This window comes from Pavona decussata, unplaced genomic scaffold (genome assembly GCF_977016875.1).
Source record: "Pavona decussata unplaced genomic scaffold, jaPavDecu1.1 SCAFFOLD_13, whole genome shotgun sequence".
NCBI classification, from domain to species: domain Eukaryota; kingdom Metazoa; phylum Cnidaria; class Anthozoa; order Scleractinia; family Agariciidae; genus Pavona; species Pavona decussata.
In genome coordinates this window covers 448,298-467,500 of record NW_028145436.1, presented here as the reverse complement: position 1 = coordinate 467,500, position 19,203 = coordinate 448,298, and the positions used below count along the sequence as shown (strand labels likewise).

Here is a 19,203-nt window from a genome sequence, read left to right as displayed (position 1 = left end):
GTCTATCGCCAAGAAACCACGTGATAGGAAAACAAAACGCCTACAAGGTATGCTCCTCAGAAGCCTGGCCTACGACATAGACGTCCAGTACACCCCTGGTCATACCCAACATCTGGCAGACATGATGAAAAAGTCATCTCCCCCAGCCGATGGTCAGGCAAACCCCAGTGAGTTTGAGTCTGTCAATGCGGTCCAATTCCTACCCATGCGACAAGAGAGGGTACAGAAAATCCAACTCGAGACTGCAGAGGATGAAACCCTGCACCTGCTTATGGACACCATACTAAAGGGATGGCCTGAGGATCGGTCAAAGATCTCACCTCAACTGACCCCCTACTACAGCATGAGTGATGAACTTAGTGTTTATGATGGGCTGGTGTTCAAAGGGGAGCGCCTTTTTGCGCCTCAAGGGCTCAGGAGAGCTGAGATAAAGAAAGACATACGTGCGTCTCACGCTGGTGTAGAAGGCTGTTTGGGGAGAGCGAGGGAGAGAACGTGTACTGGCCTGGTACGAACTCTGAACTCAAACACTGGACCTCAACGTGTGAACCCTGCAGATTCTTTGAAGTTTCTCCTGGGAAAGAAACCCTCATGAGTCATGACATACCGCAGAGGCCTTGGGAGAAAGTTGCTGTGGACCTCTTCATCAGAAAGATTGCTTGGTGACGGCCGATTACTATAGTGGTTATTGGGAGCTGGACCGGCTACATAACACAGATTCTGGAACTGTGGTCAGAAAACTTAAGGCCCACTTTGCAAAGCATGGGAGTCCGTGTCAATTCGAAATTCGTTAGTGACAATGGCCCCCAATTTATAGCTGCAGAGTTCCAAAAGTTTATAAGAATGGGACACTGAGCACAGGGTTACCTCTCCTTAGAACCGTAAGGCTAACGGCAAAGTAGAGGCTGCTGTGAAGTCCGCTGAAAAACTCCTCCGTTAAACTGCCAAAAGTGGCAATGACTTCTACTTGGGACTACTGGCTGAGCACAATATCCCATCACAAGACATCGGAAGCAGTTTAGTTCAGAGGCTCATGAATAGGAGGACAAGGACATTACTGCCCACAACTGGTTCTCTCCTGGAACCAAGAACCCTGAGCTCTAGTAACGAGAGAGAGAAGCCGAAAGATGTTCAAAAATGGAAGGCTCGATACTACAATGCTGATGCCCATGACTTACCTGAATTGAATGAGGTAGATACTGTGAGGCTGAAACCGTTTGTACTGGGGCAAAAGGAATGGAAGAAGGGAGTGGTTGTTAAACGACTTGACGAAAGGTCATATGAAGTTGAGACAGCAGATATATCTTCCTATAGGCGCAACAGCGCCCATCTGAAGAAGACCAACAAGTCACGCCCTGAAACAACCAGTGGTGAATCACAACAAATACCAGACAGAAGGACCAGCAAGCTGCCTGCTGAGGAAACTTTTACTGAGCCAACACGTATGTCAAGCTGCCCTGACGAACCCGATGGGCCCTCACCTACGGTTTGCGAGTATTCTTCGGAAACGGATCGTCTTGGTTTTCTCGCGAAACATCATTCGATTTCAGGCATCAGGAATCAAGAATCAGGCACTAAAGGCCTACCATGTATTGAACCCTATACAAAAAGCAGAGAGAGCCGGACTCAGTGACTAGAACTGGTCAGGAAGATTGGTCACTAAACCTTCGTACCTTAAGGACTTTATTGCATGACCAACCTACAAGCAACTTGTGAACATTGCCTGTTAGGCTTAACACAGAACCTTCTATTTGTCGTGAGGGATTGAACATTTACTGTAACGGGGCGGACGTTGATATCAATCAATTCTTTCAGTTTTTGAATTTCTTAACAGCGCCGCATCGGAGAAATGCTTTATGATAACGGAACTTCCAGGCATCTATCTTTCACAATTGATTTATTGAACTTGAAAGCTCGTAAAAACTGCTATACAACGAGCAGAATTTGGCTATTACTATAAATCTACGCTAATCGAAACGCCCCCAACTCGAGCACGCGGGGAATGACGCGGGGCATGCATATACATAAATCTAAACAACACAAATAATCTTAAGCGTAACGAAACTGCTTTCGATTAAGTGTTATACATTTCGAGGTCTAAACAAAAAGGATAAACGGGGTATCATACCTCTTTCCCCGTTCTGTTACCTATTCGACGATCCTTCCATCAGTCTGCTTCTTACATGCGCTTATAATGCATCAGTCAATTTCAGCTGTGCCCATCCCCCCCAGGCAATAGTGGGGCATTTTTCCACACTGTCCATCTCGGGGGTCGGGCATTAGCCTTCCACCCAATTACCCCAGGGCATTTGACCATCTCACTTTTTTTCACCCTACAGCATCGTCGCTTCGTTAATGACAAATTCATCGGCAAATACAGTAAGTTTCGTATTAAATACGTCTAGATTGGACATAAAATGGGACGCTCTACGGGAAACAAGACCCATCTAGGACTTAATTTGGCCTGAATTAGCTTACATTTTACTGAAAGTAAGACGAGAAACGAAGAAAATAAAACATTTTTGACATGTCTGAGCTACCACCCCGGGGCATTTGAACAACTATTTTGTCCTGGCGGTGGGGCCTTTGCCAGTTTATTTTCAAAAAATCCTAATTCCCGGGGATCGGCCCGGGGGGGAAGATGGGTACTGTTGGAATTGACTAATGCATAACTTCCACGTGTCAGAAAGGAAAGCTAATGCCGACAACTAATCGATATGTCACATAAAACAAAGAGGTATTGACGGTCACGCAATCACAACAAGAAACCGCATTCGCTACATTTATTACCAGTTGAAACACTTTCACACATAGTGTCCTGTCTCATTCATGTTCCAGTTTTCTTTTTTTCATTTGTCTACCCATTTTATATTGCGGAGGATGTGACATGAAGCGTGACATTTATTACGTCAGTCACTGATTTCCCGTATGTAAAAGTAAGCGAGAGCATGTGCTCGCCATTAAAAAAATATGTAGCTTGTTGTCGTGAACTCAACGTTGTATTTTCGAGAGGACGTCTTGATACATTGTATCGTTGCAAATAATCGCTATGCTCGCGTGTCCGAATCACCAACATGATTTTCGCGAAGAGGGTTTCAGTGTTGTGACGATCTCGGTGCACAGCTCCGTCAAATGGGTCACCAAGGACAAAAGCAGTTTTCTAGGAATCACTGTTTCTTCAAGCAAAGATCAGGGAGCAGTAGAGATCAACAAACGAATGTTGATAAAAAGTGCTGTGACAGTGTGTTCCAAGTGCCGAATGGCTACAGGAATGGTGTTCATGACACTCGAGCAACTGAAGCAAGTCGTTGCCCTGCAGCCTGCTCTACAACCGCTTCTATCAAAGGCTATTGCGGCACAGTAAAAGCAGTATTGCAATTAGTTTTTGAGGACTGATTGATGAAGACAGTAAACTGAAAACGCACCAGGACGAGATACGAGAGAGATGTTATTACTGAAGGAAATGGGTCAGTTAAAACTTAGCTCAAAATGGAGCTGTAGGACTTTGCTCTTTTACTTTAACAGAAAATTAGACTATTTTTGGTGTAGATATTTCGAGATAATGAATAAAAGAGTGTGCTCTGATAAACAAGCTGTCATTTGTTAAGCACTTCCTACTAACATAGTTATGACTGGTCATAACTATCACACCCGTTTGAAAACAATTTGTATTAATTTTATTTCGTTAAATAAACGTGAATTCAGCCAGCAACCAGGTACATTAAATCAGTTTGTGGAGTCATTTTATTAGTGAATACTGGTTGTACACCAATGAACCAGAAAAGATAGACTCTTCAGGTCACCAAGATTGCAGTAGTTTGATTTTACATTCGTCCAGACACTGACTATCCTAATTATAACCAAGTGAACATGTATTTTTCCTGAGAACTTAGGTATCGGCTAACGATGCTAGCTCCTCTTGGCAATGCAGAGGTATTACATGCTACCGTCAGTGTATAAAACATTCAAAATAGTGAACATTCCGCAACGCTGGGCACTGATTAAATTTGCATATTTTCCAGCATATAAATAAGTAAAAAGTCATCCATCTGGATGCTAACTACTCAGTTTAGAAAAATATCAGTCCTTGAAGGATACATTTTCAATTAAAAATGGCGAGAATCTATTCAGACAAACGCAACTTTCAACCCTCGTACCTATTGCAGCTACGCTTAGAGAAAAAACGTCCTTTTGATGTGTGTTAGAGTTCATCCCTTGGATCACCTCCGCTGAAGAAGTGTTGTCCACATTTTCTGCAATATCTGTCTTGAATTACCGCCACGCCGTCAGCAAAGTGAATCTCAACAGGTTGTTCAGCTTCCACTATGTCATGTTGTCCGTCAGCGCAAGGAGTAATCTTTTCCACTCGATACGAATCCGCCGTTAAAATGACTCTAGAGTAGGCCACCTCATGTCTGAACTCTTTATAAGTCTTTCGAACTTTCTTGAGTCCTACAGCTTTGCCACCAGCTTTCAACACAGACCTCACTGGCTTCTTTACAACTTCCCTGAACACTTTCTTTAACAGTGGCATCGCTACTTTTCTGAGCACGTTGTTTTCAAATTTGTGCAGGACCTTGCCAATGAATGCAGAACTTTCATCCGGTGTTGAGACAAGAACTAGCAAGCCACATGAACTAAAACAGCGCACGTGGAGGTCCCGATTCTGACACAACTAGCCAGCTTGTAGTTGAAAGACTGCGCAAGCTGTCCTTATATAAAAGGATGAAACGCTTGAAAAAAGTATGATGTGGTTTCAAGGGAAAATTCCCATCACCCTAGTCACCATGGAGATCAAATGATTGTTGTTTTCTGTTGTTCTAAGAAATGCAAGCACATTTTTTAGGGTCACGCCACGCTGATTAAATATTCATTAAAAACAGTACCGAATTCGGTGAAAACGTCAAGACCATGAATAATACCTGGCTAAGTTACTTTGATTTTATACCTAATCTTATACAATATATACTGATGCAATTGAAATAAGATCTTTAAAAGTTGGGAAATTAATTACAGACAAAGAAGTTTTCAAAGGTGCTTAATCATTCGAGAAAAGGGAAAACTCCCTGATGAATCACGTCATACCCGGTTCTAAGAATGCATCGATCATCTGAATCATGGCGTCTCGTGAGCTTGTACCCGCCATGTTTGACCCAGAGACAAAGCAAGTTTACTACAATCCGCAGTCACAGTCGCAGGCTAGCGCCGCTAACAAGGATTTGGTGGTGACTGTATTTCAAGACGTCAAGGTAGAGTCGAGTAGGGAAACAAGTAAATCGGAGAACTTTGGTTTAAGCGGAATACCTACGTTGGGAGTGAATTTTAACAAAGTTAAAGTCCACCAAACAAAACAAGAAATTCATCATCAGGCCCACATAGTGATAAAGATCCCGGCCGGGGAATGTAACGAGGGCATTAAGCAAGCATTCCAGCTGGCAAACAATGCGCTTCATGGTGGATCAAAGCAGAACAAGATCAACTGACCAATAGCAGCTTCGATGAACGGAGGTCTTCTTGGAAGCTGATCGAATGAAGTTATATAATGTTTACGTGCTTGTAAGTCTGAAGTGGAAGTATTTTGTTAGTAATTCTGGAAATATTTGAATGAAGGTCAATCATGTACTACAAAAAACATTTTTTTATAACAACGCTTGAGGCTGGCATTGGCCAGAATTTTAAGGAAATGTTAAGGACGCACTGGATGCAGTTTGGTCTAATTAAATGTGTGTTAGGAGAGAAAATCAATAGCTTATTGAAGTTGCTATAGTTTTGAGGCTCTCGTTACTGAATAACCTGAATTGACTATTGGAACTTTTAGCACGCGTAAGAACAAGCTATATTTAGCCTAGTTGCCAGACATTGTATTCAATTGTTCTTATATAAGATTATATTTAACCGCATTTTTCGCAGTCCATTATTGCACATGTAAACAGTTTAACGTATAATGGTTAGTCATAAGTATATCAGGGAATTGCCAGTCATTCGTTCGCTTCCAGACACGAGGACGCCTCGATTTAAGGAAGAACGAATCAGTGTTACGGGAGATTTTGCGTTTCACTTTAATACGTTTGGCAAGTGCGTTTCAATAGCTTTGCATTGGAATAGAATACATAATCAGGCAGTAACAATAGCTCAGTGTATGTTTGATAGGAATATTTAATTAACTCAGCATGTGGACACGAGAAGTTGTCTCCTTCGCATTAACAATCGATTTGATATGTGTTTCATCGCTCGATATTTTACTTGTTTTCGCTTTTGCTGCTTCGTATTTAGCTGCTTATGTTATGTAATTTTCGCTTATAGTCGTTTGCTAACATTACAACCCAGCATGACTTTTTCAAACAAAAGCTCTTATTTTAGTTTATTCTAGTTAGACATACGGCTTGTCCATGTGTAACGGTACATTGTACTTTGTTCGACCTGTAATCTAACGACTCAGCAATTCTTTTGAGGTCTTTTGATGTACCTTCTTTTCCGCAATCAAAGCTCAATATTCTTTGTTAAGGATGTAGTCCGGAAAAGTACTCTCCTTATAAGGAACTCTCAGCAATTAAGCGCACGTGAAAGTAATATATTCTTAAGTAACATGTTTTGTTCTGTGCTCGTGAGATTGCATCATCAAATTTTGTAAACGAAAGATTATCAAATCGAATGTGGTTTAGCATTGTCTGCACTCTTATCCGTTGTCGACAAGAGTTTTTACCACAATTGTTTGTAATATCGGAATCTGATTGGCTAATTTTCCTTTGTCGATAAGGGTCTAGACAACGCTGCTCGCGTCAATCAGCGCGAGGGAATTTTGACAGTTATAGTAAAAATTTTCTTTGACGTTGATATTGTGGTAAAAAAGTACTTTGACCTTTTGTATTCGGTAGGGATATATATAAGCACAAAGTTTTCAATTGTAAATCGGTTGCATCAGTTGCATTCAAGGTTACGTTCTGTTTGCGAGCTTGGTTATGTTGGTGAAGATCGCACTGCTGAACAAACCTATGCTGGAGTGAAGATTGTCTATTCTCTGCTGTTCGACGAGTTCCTGTTGGCCAGATCCCTGTACCTAAAAGTGGTGACGAATTCTGTCTTGCAAGCGAGTGAGTGTTCTCATGCAAGCTTAGCTCTCCCGATACATTGACAAGTCGCCGTTGAAGTCTATTTTTGTCCCTCCTTTGCCCTCGAGCAGGAAAAACCCATCGTCACATGAACATGCGTAGTACAGCCGGCTAAAACCCGAAACACCTGAATACATACATGTATTCTGCATACAATTCATGTTATTAGTGGACGTCAACTCCTGGCCCAGTTTTAGCAGCGGTTTTTATCTCCTTCTAAGTGATCATTCGATCACATACAGCCGGCCAGTGAGCCTCGACTGAAAATGAGACATTCTTATCAGGAAAGGGAGTGACCGGGTGTGTATGTGAAAAGGCTAAAAAGTTGTTTGCCTTTATATATTGTAATTAAAACTGCGTCTGGGGGAAAACAGAGTAACAGGACTGAGATAGGGCTAAGTTGTCCCTTATTCTTATAATTACTTTTGAATTATCTCATTTCCATAAATGATAAAGACCTCTAACATAGACCACGAACAGTGCCTTTTTTTATAAGGGATAGTGCAGCAACTTGCATGTAGGATGGAAAGACTGACGGGGTGGGGGTAGTATAACCACAAATAAGGCACATCTCAACCTCACCCCTGGGGTTATGGGTACGGGGGGGTAGGGGTCAGGGATAAGGGACCGGGAGCCCTGTGGACAGACTCGACCGACTCCCAAAGTGAAGCGAGCCGAGCGCGGTCTGGGGAGGAATTTGCCCTGTGCCACACACAGGCTAACCACATTCTCGTCCTCGAGCTGTGCTCCCTTGGCGATTTTTCATGCAGTGGCTTCATCACAAATTAAGCAGTAGTAAATAGGTAAGTACATTAGTAGAATTAACACTAATGTTTTGCAAAAAGCCGTTGGAAGCAAACTCAAGCGTGAATGTTGAAATCGCTTGGCAAAAAACCCGAAAAGCTAAGCTTCACCTTCAGCAGAAGATTATAAACTCACTCACATGTACCTCGTGGATATTAAATACAGTTAACTCCAGGTAACTTGAAGGTCGCGTTAACTCAAACTAAAATTGATTTCTCCAGGATTTACTCCATGCATTACTGTACTCAACTCTCGATAACTCGAACCTCTCGCTTTTTTAAACTCGAAGTGGTTTTTTGCAGTTTTTTACCCTTCAGGCGATGAACGTGCTTGCCTTGTCGTACATGGAGAGTTTCTTTAATTTGTGGGGCATTTATAAGTTGACGATTTCAAATCTAACGTGTCAAAGCTCTCTAGAAAAGGCTATTTCTGTAAAGAATAATTCATTGCGACTTCAGTATTAGTACACTGTACAAAATTGCACTGCAGTATCACACCATGATATTTTATATGTTCTTCGACTTCTTCCGGTTTGCAAATGTTTTGTTCAGTACTGTATTCTCTTCAGATCTGCTTTGTTTGATTTTCATAGCAAAATATTGTTCCGTCTTCACTCTTTCTTCGTAATAAGCCGTAATTAACCCCAAACATCAAAGAACAGATTCTCCTATCTTGTCTCATACGTTTCTTATGAAAGAACTGGGGAGAGGTCATTGAAATATCAAGAGAATTCACTTTGGGTGATGATAATTCTTTAATTCTCATGACGTCATGTGTTGAATAAGCATTGATATTACATGGAGAAATTTTAGGGGCCCCATGATATGGGATGGTAGATTTGGACACAAACTTATCTTCCTAAACCTTTTTTTTTATTTTTACAAATAAAAATTAATACAGTCGACTCCCAATAACTCGAACCTTCAAGGGAAATTGAAAATGGTTCGAGTTATCGGGAGTTCGAGTTATCGAGGGTAAAATTATAAGGAAAATGACCTGAAAGGAAATGAAAATTGGCTCGAGTTAGTGGGAGGTTCGAGTTAGCGAGGGTTCGAGTTATCGGGAGTCGACTGTAAGTTGTTCTTTTGTCTAAACATAAGGGAAGCAGTTAAGGAATAATAATATGTAATGTAACGTTTTTGATTGCAGATAGTGTAAGACAAGAATTTCAAAGGAACAAAGAAAATGGATGGGAAATCAAGAGAGTGGCTGGAACTGTATTACTCCCCGAGTAGATGGAACAAACGTATGTCTGCAGATGCTGTAGTTGCGAATCATGTGAAAGTATGTAGCGATTACAGTAAAACTGCACAGCAAAATCTGAAAAGTGAACTGGATGTGTCATACAGTGCAAACAAAGCCAAGATGGATATTTTTTATCCCACAACCACAGACCTGGATAATTCACCAGTCATTTTGTTTTTTCATGGAGGTTACTGGCAGGAAGGGAGTAAAGATATCTATAGTTTTGTCAGCAATTCCTGGACACAAGCTGGATGCATTGCAGCAATTGTTGGTTATAACCTCGCACCAGAAACTAGCATAGATGACATGATCACTGAAACCCAAGCTGCAGTAGAATTTGTTGCTAAGAAGTTCCCTAAATCAAAGATGTATTTATGTGGCCATTCTGCAGGAGCGCATTTGTGTGCCATGATGACAGTGGCAAATTGGAAGAATAGTATGTTTGTTCCGCAAGCCATCCATGGTATGTGTCTTATTTCTGGAGTATTTGACCTGGTGCCATTAATTAACACTTACGTCAATGATGCATTGACTCTGGATGAAAGCTCTGCTGCCAGACTCAGCCCTCAGTTAATTCTAAAGCAGGAGTCTCCCACAATTCGCTCCCCCACATTGGTTGTGGTTGAAGAGCATGGGTCTCCAGAATTTACTCGGCAATCGAAAGAACTTGTCGATATCTTGAAGAGTCACGGTGTGCAGTGTTCCTTTGTTGAGCTTCCTGGAGTGGATCATTTTAATGTTATTGAGAACATGGTCAATTCTGAGGACCATCTTTGCAAAGAAATTTTGAAATTTGTTCATGAAAACTCTTCAAACCTGTAAGAATTAAGGTGGTTGGCTTTTTATTCTACTAGAAGTATGAAATATAAAGGTTGGCTGATTAGGTAATCTTTTTGTATATGTTGTGGCTCAATTTTATCCTTGGTTTAATTTTTATTTCCCTTTGTTTTGGGGTATGGTAATGTATGATAATGAGTTTAAAACAATGGGAAATAAAAATTAAACCAAGGATAAAATTGAACCACAACATATACATGGTATCAATAATTCATATTTACATGCTCTTCCATCAAGCCATGTTTTTTAAACAACAATTATCTAACTAAATTAATTACATGTATCAGATTATTCTAAAGCTATAAAAACCATCCTTTATAAACTATCGTTAAATTAGATCAAGATTAAATACATGTTTTAAAAGAGCTAAGAGTGAATTTCAACAAAGTCGCCATTTAATTTGGATTGCAAATCTACTGGATCACTTGAGCTTAGAGTAAGACTTGTGTCCTCGGCATACATTCTTGGGACAGAGTATAGGGGGGTCTAAAACTGTACTGCTAAATTCCGGAAATCCATCCCAGACAACATCAACCACTTCTTATGTGCTTGGACTTAACTTAAGGCTGGTTTTCACTAGCGACAGAGTCGGAGTCGGAGTCGTAATCAGAAGCGTAGAGCTTATGATCTAGTGAAAACAGCTTTGCTTAAGCGGAACGTAAGCGACGGAGTCGTAAGCGGAGTCGGAAGAAAATGGAAACATTCTGATTCTTCTGACTCCGATTCCGTCGCGCTTATAACTCTGCTTACGACTCCGATTTTTGATTTTGACTAGGTCATAAGCGCTCTTATGACTCTGCTTATGACTCCAACTCCAACTCGGACTCCGTCGCTGGTGAAAACCAGCCTTTAAGCAGGATGCAACTACGGTAACTAAACTTTAATATGTGACTGGCAATAGATACTCTCTTAGACTTTTTTTTCAAAATATCACCCAATATGCCACTCTGTAAATTTGAGTTGAAGTCCATGTCCAGACTGCACTGGCTTCCAGTCAAGGCCAGAATTGATTTCAAAATCCTAGTTCTTACATACAAAGCGCTTAATAATCTGGCTCCAGATTACATATCTGAACTCTTTTGCCCATATCTACCATCACGCCCATTAAGATCTGCTGACCAAAGGCTCTTAGCTACTCCTCGCTATAACACCAAGACATATGGAGCGAGAGCCTTCTCTGTCTATGCTGCCAATGCTTGGAACTCCTTGCCGCTTCAAATAAAGAAGTCCGAGACATTGAACTCTTTTAAATCTTCAGTTAAGACATATTTATTTCGTAAATTTTGTCAATTAGAGTAGGTCTTTTTTAATGTGACTATGAAGTTTCTTTTATATATATATGTATTTTTCTCACATTTGTAATTGGCATTTTTATAGAGTTGTAAAGCATTGAGACTTAGTGTAATGCTTAATTATATATTATTATTATTATTATTATTATTATTATTATTATTATAATAGTATGTATATTGTGACATTAGAGATGGAGATTTAGAATTGCCTTTACATCAAACAAGAAACAGCTGAAGTTTAAGACATCACCTAGTTATTTATCCTGCATTTGCGGCTTGTTGTTTTCATTTTCTCAGTAAAATTAAGTAGTTTCGGTTGGCAACCAAGGTCAGAATCATTTTGCTTTATTTTCATCTATGCACTTATTTTTTCAAGAAAACAAAAACGTGAATCTCACATTTGCCATTTGCCGTCAACGTGAACGTTAAATATCCAGCCTGTCATCATCCAGATGTGAGATTGTCATTAAAATACTATTAAGTATTAAAATACTTTTATTACCTGTATTAATAATGAGTTACACTTACACACATGTCTATCATGTATGGTTATTATTAACATTTGAAACTAAGTGGGTTTTTCAGGCTTTCTCTTCGCAAATGCTTAAGTTGCTTATATAACTGCGATGACCCTTCACTTATTCATTCTTTCTTGCATAGTTCAAACGTATGAATTTTCATATGTTCAGTCTCATCTCATCACCTCTACGGGTATATTACAAATTCACAATATGACCAGCTTCCAGTTGGCTTGAATTTTTGGCCATGGGTTCGAATCCCCTTCAAGCCTGCCTTTTTTCAGGCTTTCTTATTGCAACTGCTTAAGTTGCTTATATAACTGCGATAATCATTCACTAATTCATTCTTGCTTGCGCATTTCAAATTTATGAATTTTCATACATTCACTTTCATGGTGTACTTCTGTATGTAAGATTCTTTAAGGTCTGTGTTGTTTGTCTGCACGTCTTGTTTTGCAAAATAAAAGTTAAAAAAATATATTTTGCTGGCTATACACTAATAATTATGCATAACTATGCATCTTTAATGTTCATGGCTTTGACAAATACTTTTTATTTTACAATCTTGCTGGACATCTCATGACATGTGATCGTTTTATATCTGCTAAAGAAGCACATCCTGTTGAGAATATAATAATGAACAATATCAGAATTAATTCCAAATCCAGAAAGGTAAAGGCATACTCATTGTGGTTTTCACTTTTAGGCTAAGAGCAGCTAAAATTCTGTTGGAAAGTATAATAATAATTTTTTGCAACTTAAATAAAACAAAAATAAACACTCAATTACTTCATTTTGATGTATCAATAATTATTTAGTTTTGTGGAGACTGCTAGCAATCTCTTCCTTCGCCTATGTTTGAAGCACACATCGGTTCCTCTCTCTCACTAATCTCTCCTCGTTCTCTTTTCAATTTGCATAATTTTAATGTCCCTTTCACACGAGTGAGCTGAGGAAAAAAGTACAACTGTGCTCACAGTCTGCAAGTTCTGCAGCTTAGAGCAATTGAATGAGCCCTCAAACCCCTGGAAATGCAACAAATGTGTAGTGGCAGTGCACTGTAGCCTTTCATTGCAAATACAGTAATGGGTGTCCTCCATTATCTATCTTTTCTCCCCACGTTTGTGGCTTTTGAATTGGTAAGTCCACTGCTGCAGAAATATTCCAACAGCAGGTAATTTAATTCACTTAAAAAAAGTTAAGTGTTTGTCACTCAATTTTCACTGTTCTCATATTGGTTTGGACCACCTCTCCCATCAACCCCTCTCCCCCTCCCCCTAACACCCAGCTAGCCTTTGCTCACCTTTGCTGCCTATAACCAACAATGTACATAATTTATTGAGAGGGGTGGTGTTTTCATGTAGTGATATTTGTTTTTCAGTTATGTTAAAAAAACAAAATTTGGGATTTTTCTTCCATTTCCACAAATTCCAGGGACTTAACTACATTTATATTCATTTGTTATAAAATAATGATGCGCACCTGACAAGATCATTGCTATTTTGAACTCTTCTTTAAGAATTTCCAGGACTTTAAGCACACCTTCCTCACCCTACAAAAATATTTGATGAAAAAGGCACATAAGACTGAAGCAGAAAATGAGCTCAGCAGGAGACCTGAATATGCCATTTCCGGGATGCTTTGACCCTCATAATTTATGAAAGCAAGGCTTTGTGCATAGTTTTTATTATTAGTTTTCATTCATATGCAAACAAAACTAATTTTCACATGAAAAGCTTTGCACTTAGCCTACAAGGGGCCCAAGCTGAAGCTGTGAGCAACGATCATCTTACATAATATTTAGTGGTCATGATGCAAATAAGATAATTTGTATGCAAATATTTATCTTGTCCCCGTACTTTTCTTATAAACGTACTGGGGAGAAGTTATTAAAATATCAAGAAAATTCACCTTGGGTGATCATATCCTTAATTCTCATGACCGCAAAGGTTGAATAAACATTGATAATACAAGGAGAAATGCTGATCACTGTTAGGGCTTAAAGGGTTAATGAAAATGGCTCAAATGGCAGTCACCATCTTTTCATTTTTTCAGACCTTTGTGTTGCATGCATGTATAGCATCTAGTCAGCTTTTTTGTAGCTAGGAGAATATTTGTCTTGGTTTCTTGTATAGATTTGAAGGAGCTACATGTAAGTGTTTCTCTAAACTAGGGCTTGTTCTTGGAATAAGACCATCATCACCATCATCATCATCATCATCACCGCAATACAGTGCAGGCAGAGACTACCAACATATAGCGGAAGCTAATTGAGGCGGATAGAAAACAAAAAACAGGTTACACTATTTCATACATTACAGGTGAATTGAAAAATATAAAGCAACTGATTTGATAGCAAATTAGACGGCAGCCAATGAGCAACTCAATAATTAAATAAGATACATGTTTATAGTGTTTTCACTCACTGGTTTTTCCTTGAAAATCCATCAATTCATGGTCAAAAAAGTTTTCTCCATGAGCAAAATCTTCTGGTAAATGATGAATATGTGCCATATTCCTAACACATCATAATGTCACTTAAACATTTTGAAGTTACTTTTCGAGATGTTTTCTTATTAATTTTGGGAGAAGATCTGCATTAATAATGAGATTAAAGATTGGAGGATTTTGCCTCATACTATTGGAAGGTCTCTGAATGGAAAAATTAATATTTACCACAACAAAATAATGTGTGCCCCATTTATTACCTTGTATGCAATTCCCCAGATGGCTGGTCGACCAATAAAAACAGCTCGAGCCCCCAAAGCCAGAGCCTTGAATACATCTGTACCTGTCCTAATTCCACCATCGACATACACCTCAACCCTTCCTTGAACGGCATCTACTATCTCTGGCAGAACATCAATCTATAACAATTGAAGGAAAAAAGCAAACTTTTCTTTTGATTTATCCATTTCATTAGAGGATGACACTGACTTAATAGCTTATGCTTTCAACGGCAAAGCAGTTTAATATATATTGCATATTTAACAAATCAACGGCAGTTTTCTATGGTTTTACTCTTATAGATCATAACGAAAAAATCACGTCAAAAAATGTTCAAAACTCAAGTGCTGAAGTCCTCACTGCTCTGTCCATAATCTTAGGATGCTTGTGGGAGAATATGATATTTCGGGTGGTTGACAGAATGTCTATAGCTTTAGCGCTTTAAAACTGTATTTTATTATTATTATTATTATTTATTATTATTATTATTACTATTATCCATTATTATAATAAAAAATTATTATTAATATAATTATTATTTTTATTATTATTATCAATCATAATTATTAAGACACTATGATCTTTAATTCATAATGCTTTAGAAATACACAGACAAGTAAATACTAGCTATATAATGTTCCGATGTTTCGGCAACGTCATGACGCCATTCTCACTTGTATTATTCATTCCTTGAGAATGGCGTCATGACGTCAGTGAAACGTCGGAACATTATATTGCTAGTTTTACTTGTCTGACTATGATCTTTGGCAATCATTTCCTTTTTGGCAATTATTGGAATAATAGCATATGCTTACAGTTGCGGGAACATAGTCCAACTGTCTTCCTCCATGATTTGATACAATGATTCCATCAGCTCCATGCTCCACAGCCTTGACGGCATCATCAGCTGTCAAAATTCCCTTCAGAATAATCGGAAGCTTGGTGATGCTTTTCAACCAGTTAATAGTTTCAAAAGTAATTGATGGATCAAAGAGGGACTTGGCAAAAGAGTCAAAAACAAAGCCAGAACTATGTTGTTTATTTTGCTCAAAGTTTGATGATTCTTTGGCATCTGCAAGTTTTGCCGATTCAATATTAGGAATTGTCATAACATAGGGAAGTACCAACGAATGATTTCTGACATCACTAAGCCGTTTTCCTCTCACAGTTGCATCTACTGTCATTACAATTGCTTTGTATCCTTCCTTTTCTGCATGTTGCACAATCATTTTGGTCATTTCTTGAGAGCTGAGAACATAAAGTTGCATCCACTTGAGTGAATAAGGAGCTGCGGCAGCAACATCTTCAAGTGCTGTGGATCCCATAGTACTAAGAACCATGCAAGTACCTGCCTTAGCAGCACCTGAAAAAAAAGAATTAACCCTTTAAGGCCAGACAGTGATGAGTATCAAATTTTTCCTTGTAATATCAATGCCTATTCAACCCTTGAGGTCATGAGAATTAAGGGTATGATCAATGATGAAATTTCTTGACATGTTAATAACTTCTCCCTAGTACTTTTACAAGAAAAGTACGGGGACAAGATATATAGGAGAATTTGTTTTTTGATAGTAGGGGTTAAAGGGTTACTGCATGGGCAAAATTTTCAGACTTTTTGCTCATTATTTTTTATATCTTTATAAGCATTATAAACACAGCTTTTATAGTTGGCCAAAAAAAATACCAGAATTTTTTTGAAAAAGTGGCAGATCTGAAGTACTTTTGAGTAAGTTGGTAGCCTTATGGACAGTCTGAGCTCATGTTAGGAGAGAGCAAGGAATAATTTTAAAATTAGTTTTACATGACCTTTGAGTGCAAGCAACATTGAGTTATGGGTGGTAATTGAGAATTTGAGCACTTTACGAGACTTTGTATGGGGAATAAAATATTGCAGATCCTCATGAATGTAATACAAAGCTATATGTCAACATTTATTCAATAAAATGACTCTCTGGTGTATTCTTATATGGTTTGGAGTTATTCAGCCATTTGGGACTTTCTATGACACCACTGTTATTTCCGAGATGGAGCCAAGCCTGCACACTTGGGAACGTCCACTCAAAGGCGGTTTGCATCTCAAAAATCCATATGAGCAGCAATGTTTTGTGCACTGCTAAGCCCCCATGATTTGTGGACCTTGGTAAATGTTTTGACGGCAAAAATTTGGCTAAAAAAATGAACACTTCTTGCATCCACTTCCATGATTGCTTCTTTCTGCAAGTACTGTCCAAGAATTTTGAAACTGGACATGGCTGGTGGTGAGGCTCAAAGTTCTCTCTATATGAGATGGTCCCAGGGGGGGGGGGGGGACACTCCGGATTTCAATAGACGGGGATGACTGCGTATCCCGGCCGCGTTGTCATTCTGCATAATGTAATTGTTGAAACAGAAGATGTCCTTGGGTGTCTTGAGTGTTGTTGGAACAACTACCAGATGCGGAAAAGATTACTTAAGATGGTATGATGAATAAACAAACACAAACATTCAATTTCTAAATTGTTTTTATTTTTTGTGTTATATCATTTAACGCTTTCTGAAGATTTTTAAGGCTCGGAAATTCGGCATGGAACTTTTGGGGTTAATTTTTGGTCTAGGGATTTTTTTGGGTTTTGAGTTTTGCCCCCATTCGATCATCCCCGTCACTTGAAATCCAGTGTACCCCAATGGGGAGATGGTACAGTGACAAAATAGGTACTATAATTCTTAGGCATCTCTACCTCTGGCAGTTGCTCTTTCACCATCAGGATGAGCAAGTATTTGAGTTGCTGTTGGTGCAATGGCAATTGGCATAGAGATCCTATCTCCAAGAATTATTGTGGAAAGGTCCACTTGAGAAATGCCGCGAAGAACTTGTGGTCTGATTCTTAGCCTGAAAACCGTAGGATTGAGCATGTACTAAACTACAGCTGTACTTTAATAATAATAATAATAATAACAATAATAATAATAATAATAATAATAATAATAATAATAATAATTATAATAATTTTTTTTATAAAATTAAATTTTAAAAATGAAATATATCTTTATTAAAATATTCCACACAAATTGCTATTTACACGTTAAAAGTATATATAAAAAAGAGCTATTAGAGACTATTTTCAAGCACAATTTCAGAAATAACTTTTTTTTAATATTTGATTGCGAAAAGAAAACGAGACTACTTTCAAGTATAATGTTTTTGTAAAGTAAAAGAAAAAACAAATGTCATAAAGTTAAAAAAAAATGAAATTCGGCATTTTAAAATCAGCTCCACTTGATTAAAAGAAAAAAAAAAAGCAAAAAACAAAATATATAATACTGACTTGAAACAGGTCATAACATCTTTTGAGGCGGAAAGTGAATCTGACCTTGCTACTTCCCATACCCTTACCTAAAATATTCTCAATGATATGGTTCCACCCCTTTCCAGGTAACTTCCACTTTTCACACTTTGCAAATTATCCCTGTTTCCAACTCTTTTATCTCCTGCTGTCAACCACTTGACTCAAGTGATATTGTGCAGTTCCAGAAAAATCCATACCCACCCCATGGAAGGTCATCAGAAATTCCTTAGGGGAGCGGGATCCAAAAGTCAAAATTTTTAAACTGAAATTTCTAGGGGGAAGGGAGGGGGGCGGGTTCAAAATGGAAAACCTTCTATGAGAGGAGTATAGACATTTTTTGGAACTGCACATTTAAAGAGAAAAATTATGCAACTATACATGTAAGCTAATGGTGAAATGGGGAAGGTGGTGATTAGGCATAGGAAGGGATTTGACAGCATTTGGCCATAATAGGGATCTTACTACCTGCCCATAATAGGGACTTTTGACTATTTCAAAGGACCTTCTAAAAACATTTGAAGATGTTTAGCGACTCTACAGACCCATTGCAATTGCCTTACATTGGGACATTTGAACAAAGAAATCTTAGATAGCTTAATTCAAATACCCTCCATTTACCTGGCCTCTCGATCTTGTACTGAGGAAACATTGAAAGTCAGTATGCACAACTCCAAGGGTGCAATTTTTGTTGTGCATACCACTACCTCCCACAGGGGATCTAAATCTACATATACATTGGGGCATTACAAAAATTTCCTGAACCCCCCCCCCCTCCTACCATAGAGGGTGGTTTCTGTCAAAAGGGTTGTCTTCCTCGTTTTGCTTATACAGATCATAAAACCACAGCTCACTAATTACGAAAAAAAAAAATCAGACACGCTAGCCATAGCTTACTACCCTCACTGAAATAATTGCGGGTTTCAAGGGTTTTGTAGTCGTACCTTTTAAATGCCTCTAAGTTTTCCCTCAACGTATGTTCGTCGTTTGCTCCCCCTGCGAAAAATTCGAATGCGTGTTTTGGCAAGTGTTTCCTCGCGTAGTCTTCAAAATCAGCCAAACAAACAGGATCCGCCATGCTTTACTAATGGTTGAATCGGACAGAAAAAGATTTGTACTTTATGTAAAACCACTTGTATTGTCCTCAACTTCAAACGGTTTCAACATTTTCACTGAAAACAAAGGAAACGTGAATCGCCGGATTTTGAATGAAAGTTTAAAGCAATTTAAATTTGATTCAAAACCCTTTTAGCAAGCTTTCAAATTTTTTTTTACACTTTCAACAATGTTGAACGACCTGTTCAAACGCAAAATTTGGCCGCTCGCAAAAATTACACGGGTGCTCGCT

General features: G+C 38.7%; 3 protein-coding genes across 7 annotated transcripts in view; 2 read left to right on the top strand and 1 right to left on the bottom strand.

Moving 5' to 3' along the window:
* The window catches only part of LOC146487743 (kynurenine formamidase-like), a 2,504-nt gene extending 2,077 nt beyond the window's left edge, over positions 1-427 (top strand). For both annotated transcript variants that reach the window (XM_085126687.1, XM_085126695.1), the window contains exon 3: positions 1-427. This exon is cut by the window's left edge and continues 47 nt beyond it. In XM_085126687.1, the coding sequence (XP_084982813.1) occupies positions 1-24 (24 nt within the window). In that variant the 3' untranslated portion in view covers positions 25-427.
* The window catches only part of LOC146487742 (kynurenine formamidase-like), a 14,328-nt gene extending 1,901 nt beyond the window's left edge, over positions 1-12,427 (top strand). Inside the window, exons 1-3 of one of the 4 annotated variants that reach the window (XM_085126653.1) lie at positions 4,906-7,912; positions 9,063-10,560; positions 10,850-12,427. In XM_085126653.1, the coding sequence (XP_084982779.1) occupies positions 9,099-9,980 (882 nt within the window). In that variant the 5' untranslated portion in view covers positions 4,906-7,912; positions 9,063-9,098 and the 3' untranslated portion in view covers positions 9,981-10,560; positions 10,850-12,427. Of the gene's footprint in view, positions 1-4,905; positions 8,813-8,990; positions 10,561-10,849 lie in introns of those variants that run through there. The other 3 variants (XM_085126670.1, XM_085126662.1, XM_085126676.1) reach the window with 3 other exon arrangements.
* On the bottom strand, positions 11,249-18,926 carry LOC146487741 (2-Hydroxyacid oxidase 1-like). Its single transcript, XM_085126645.1, has 6 exons — positions 18,800-18,926; positions 17,250-17,401; positions 15,348-15,895; positions 14,514-14,672; positions 13,288-13,357; positions 11,249-12,424 (listed from the first exon to the last, which is right to left on the bottom strand). The coding sequence occupies exons 2-6, from the start codon at positions 17,320-17,322 to the stop codon at positions 12,363-12,365; spliced, it is 912 nt and encodes a 303-aa protein (XP_084982771.1). The 5' UTR covers positions 17,323-17,401; positions 18,800-18,926; the 3' UTR covers positions 11,249-12,362.
* Between the last annotated feature and the right edge of the window lie 277 nt (positions 18,927-19,203).

Excerpts from the sequence above, each read along its gene's own strand:
- LOC146487741 (XM_085126645.1), bottom strand. The coding sequence starts at position 17,322 with ATGCCAATTGCCATTGCACCAACAGCAACTCAAATACTTGCTCATCCT. Across the intron at positions 14,673-15,347 it reads TGGACTATGTTCCCGCAACT|ATTGATGTTCTGCCAGAGAT; the intron begins GTAAGCATATGC and ends CAATTGTTATAG. Across the intron at positions 13,358-14,513 it reads TCTGGGGAATTGCATACAAG|GGTGAGGAAGGTGTGCTTAA; the intron begins GTAATAAATGGG and ends ATATTTTTGTAG.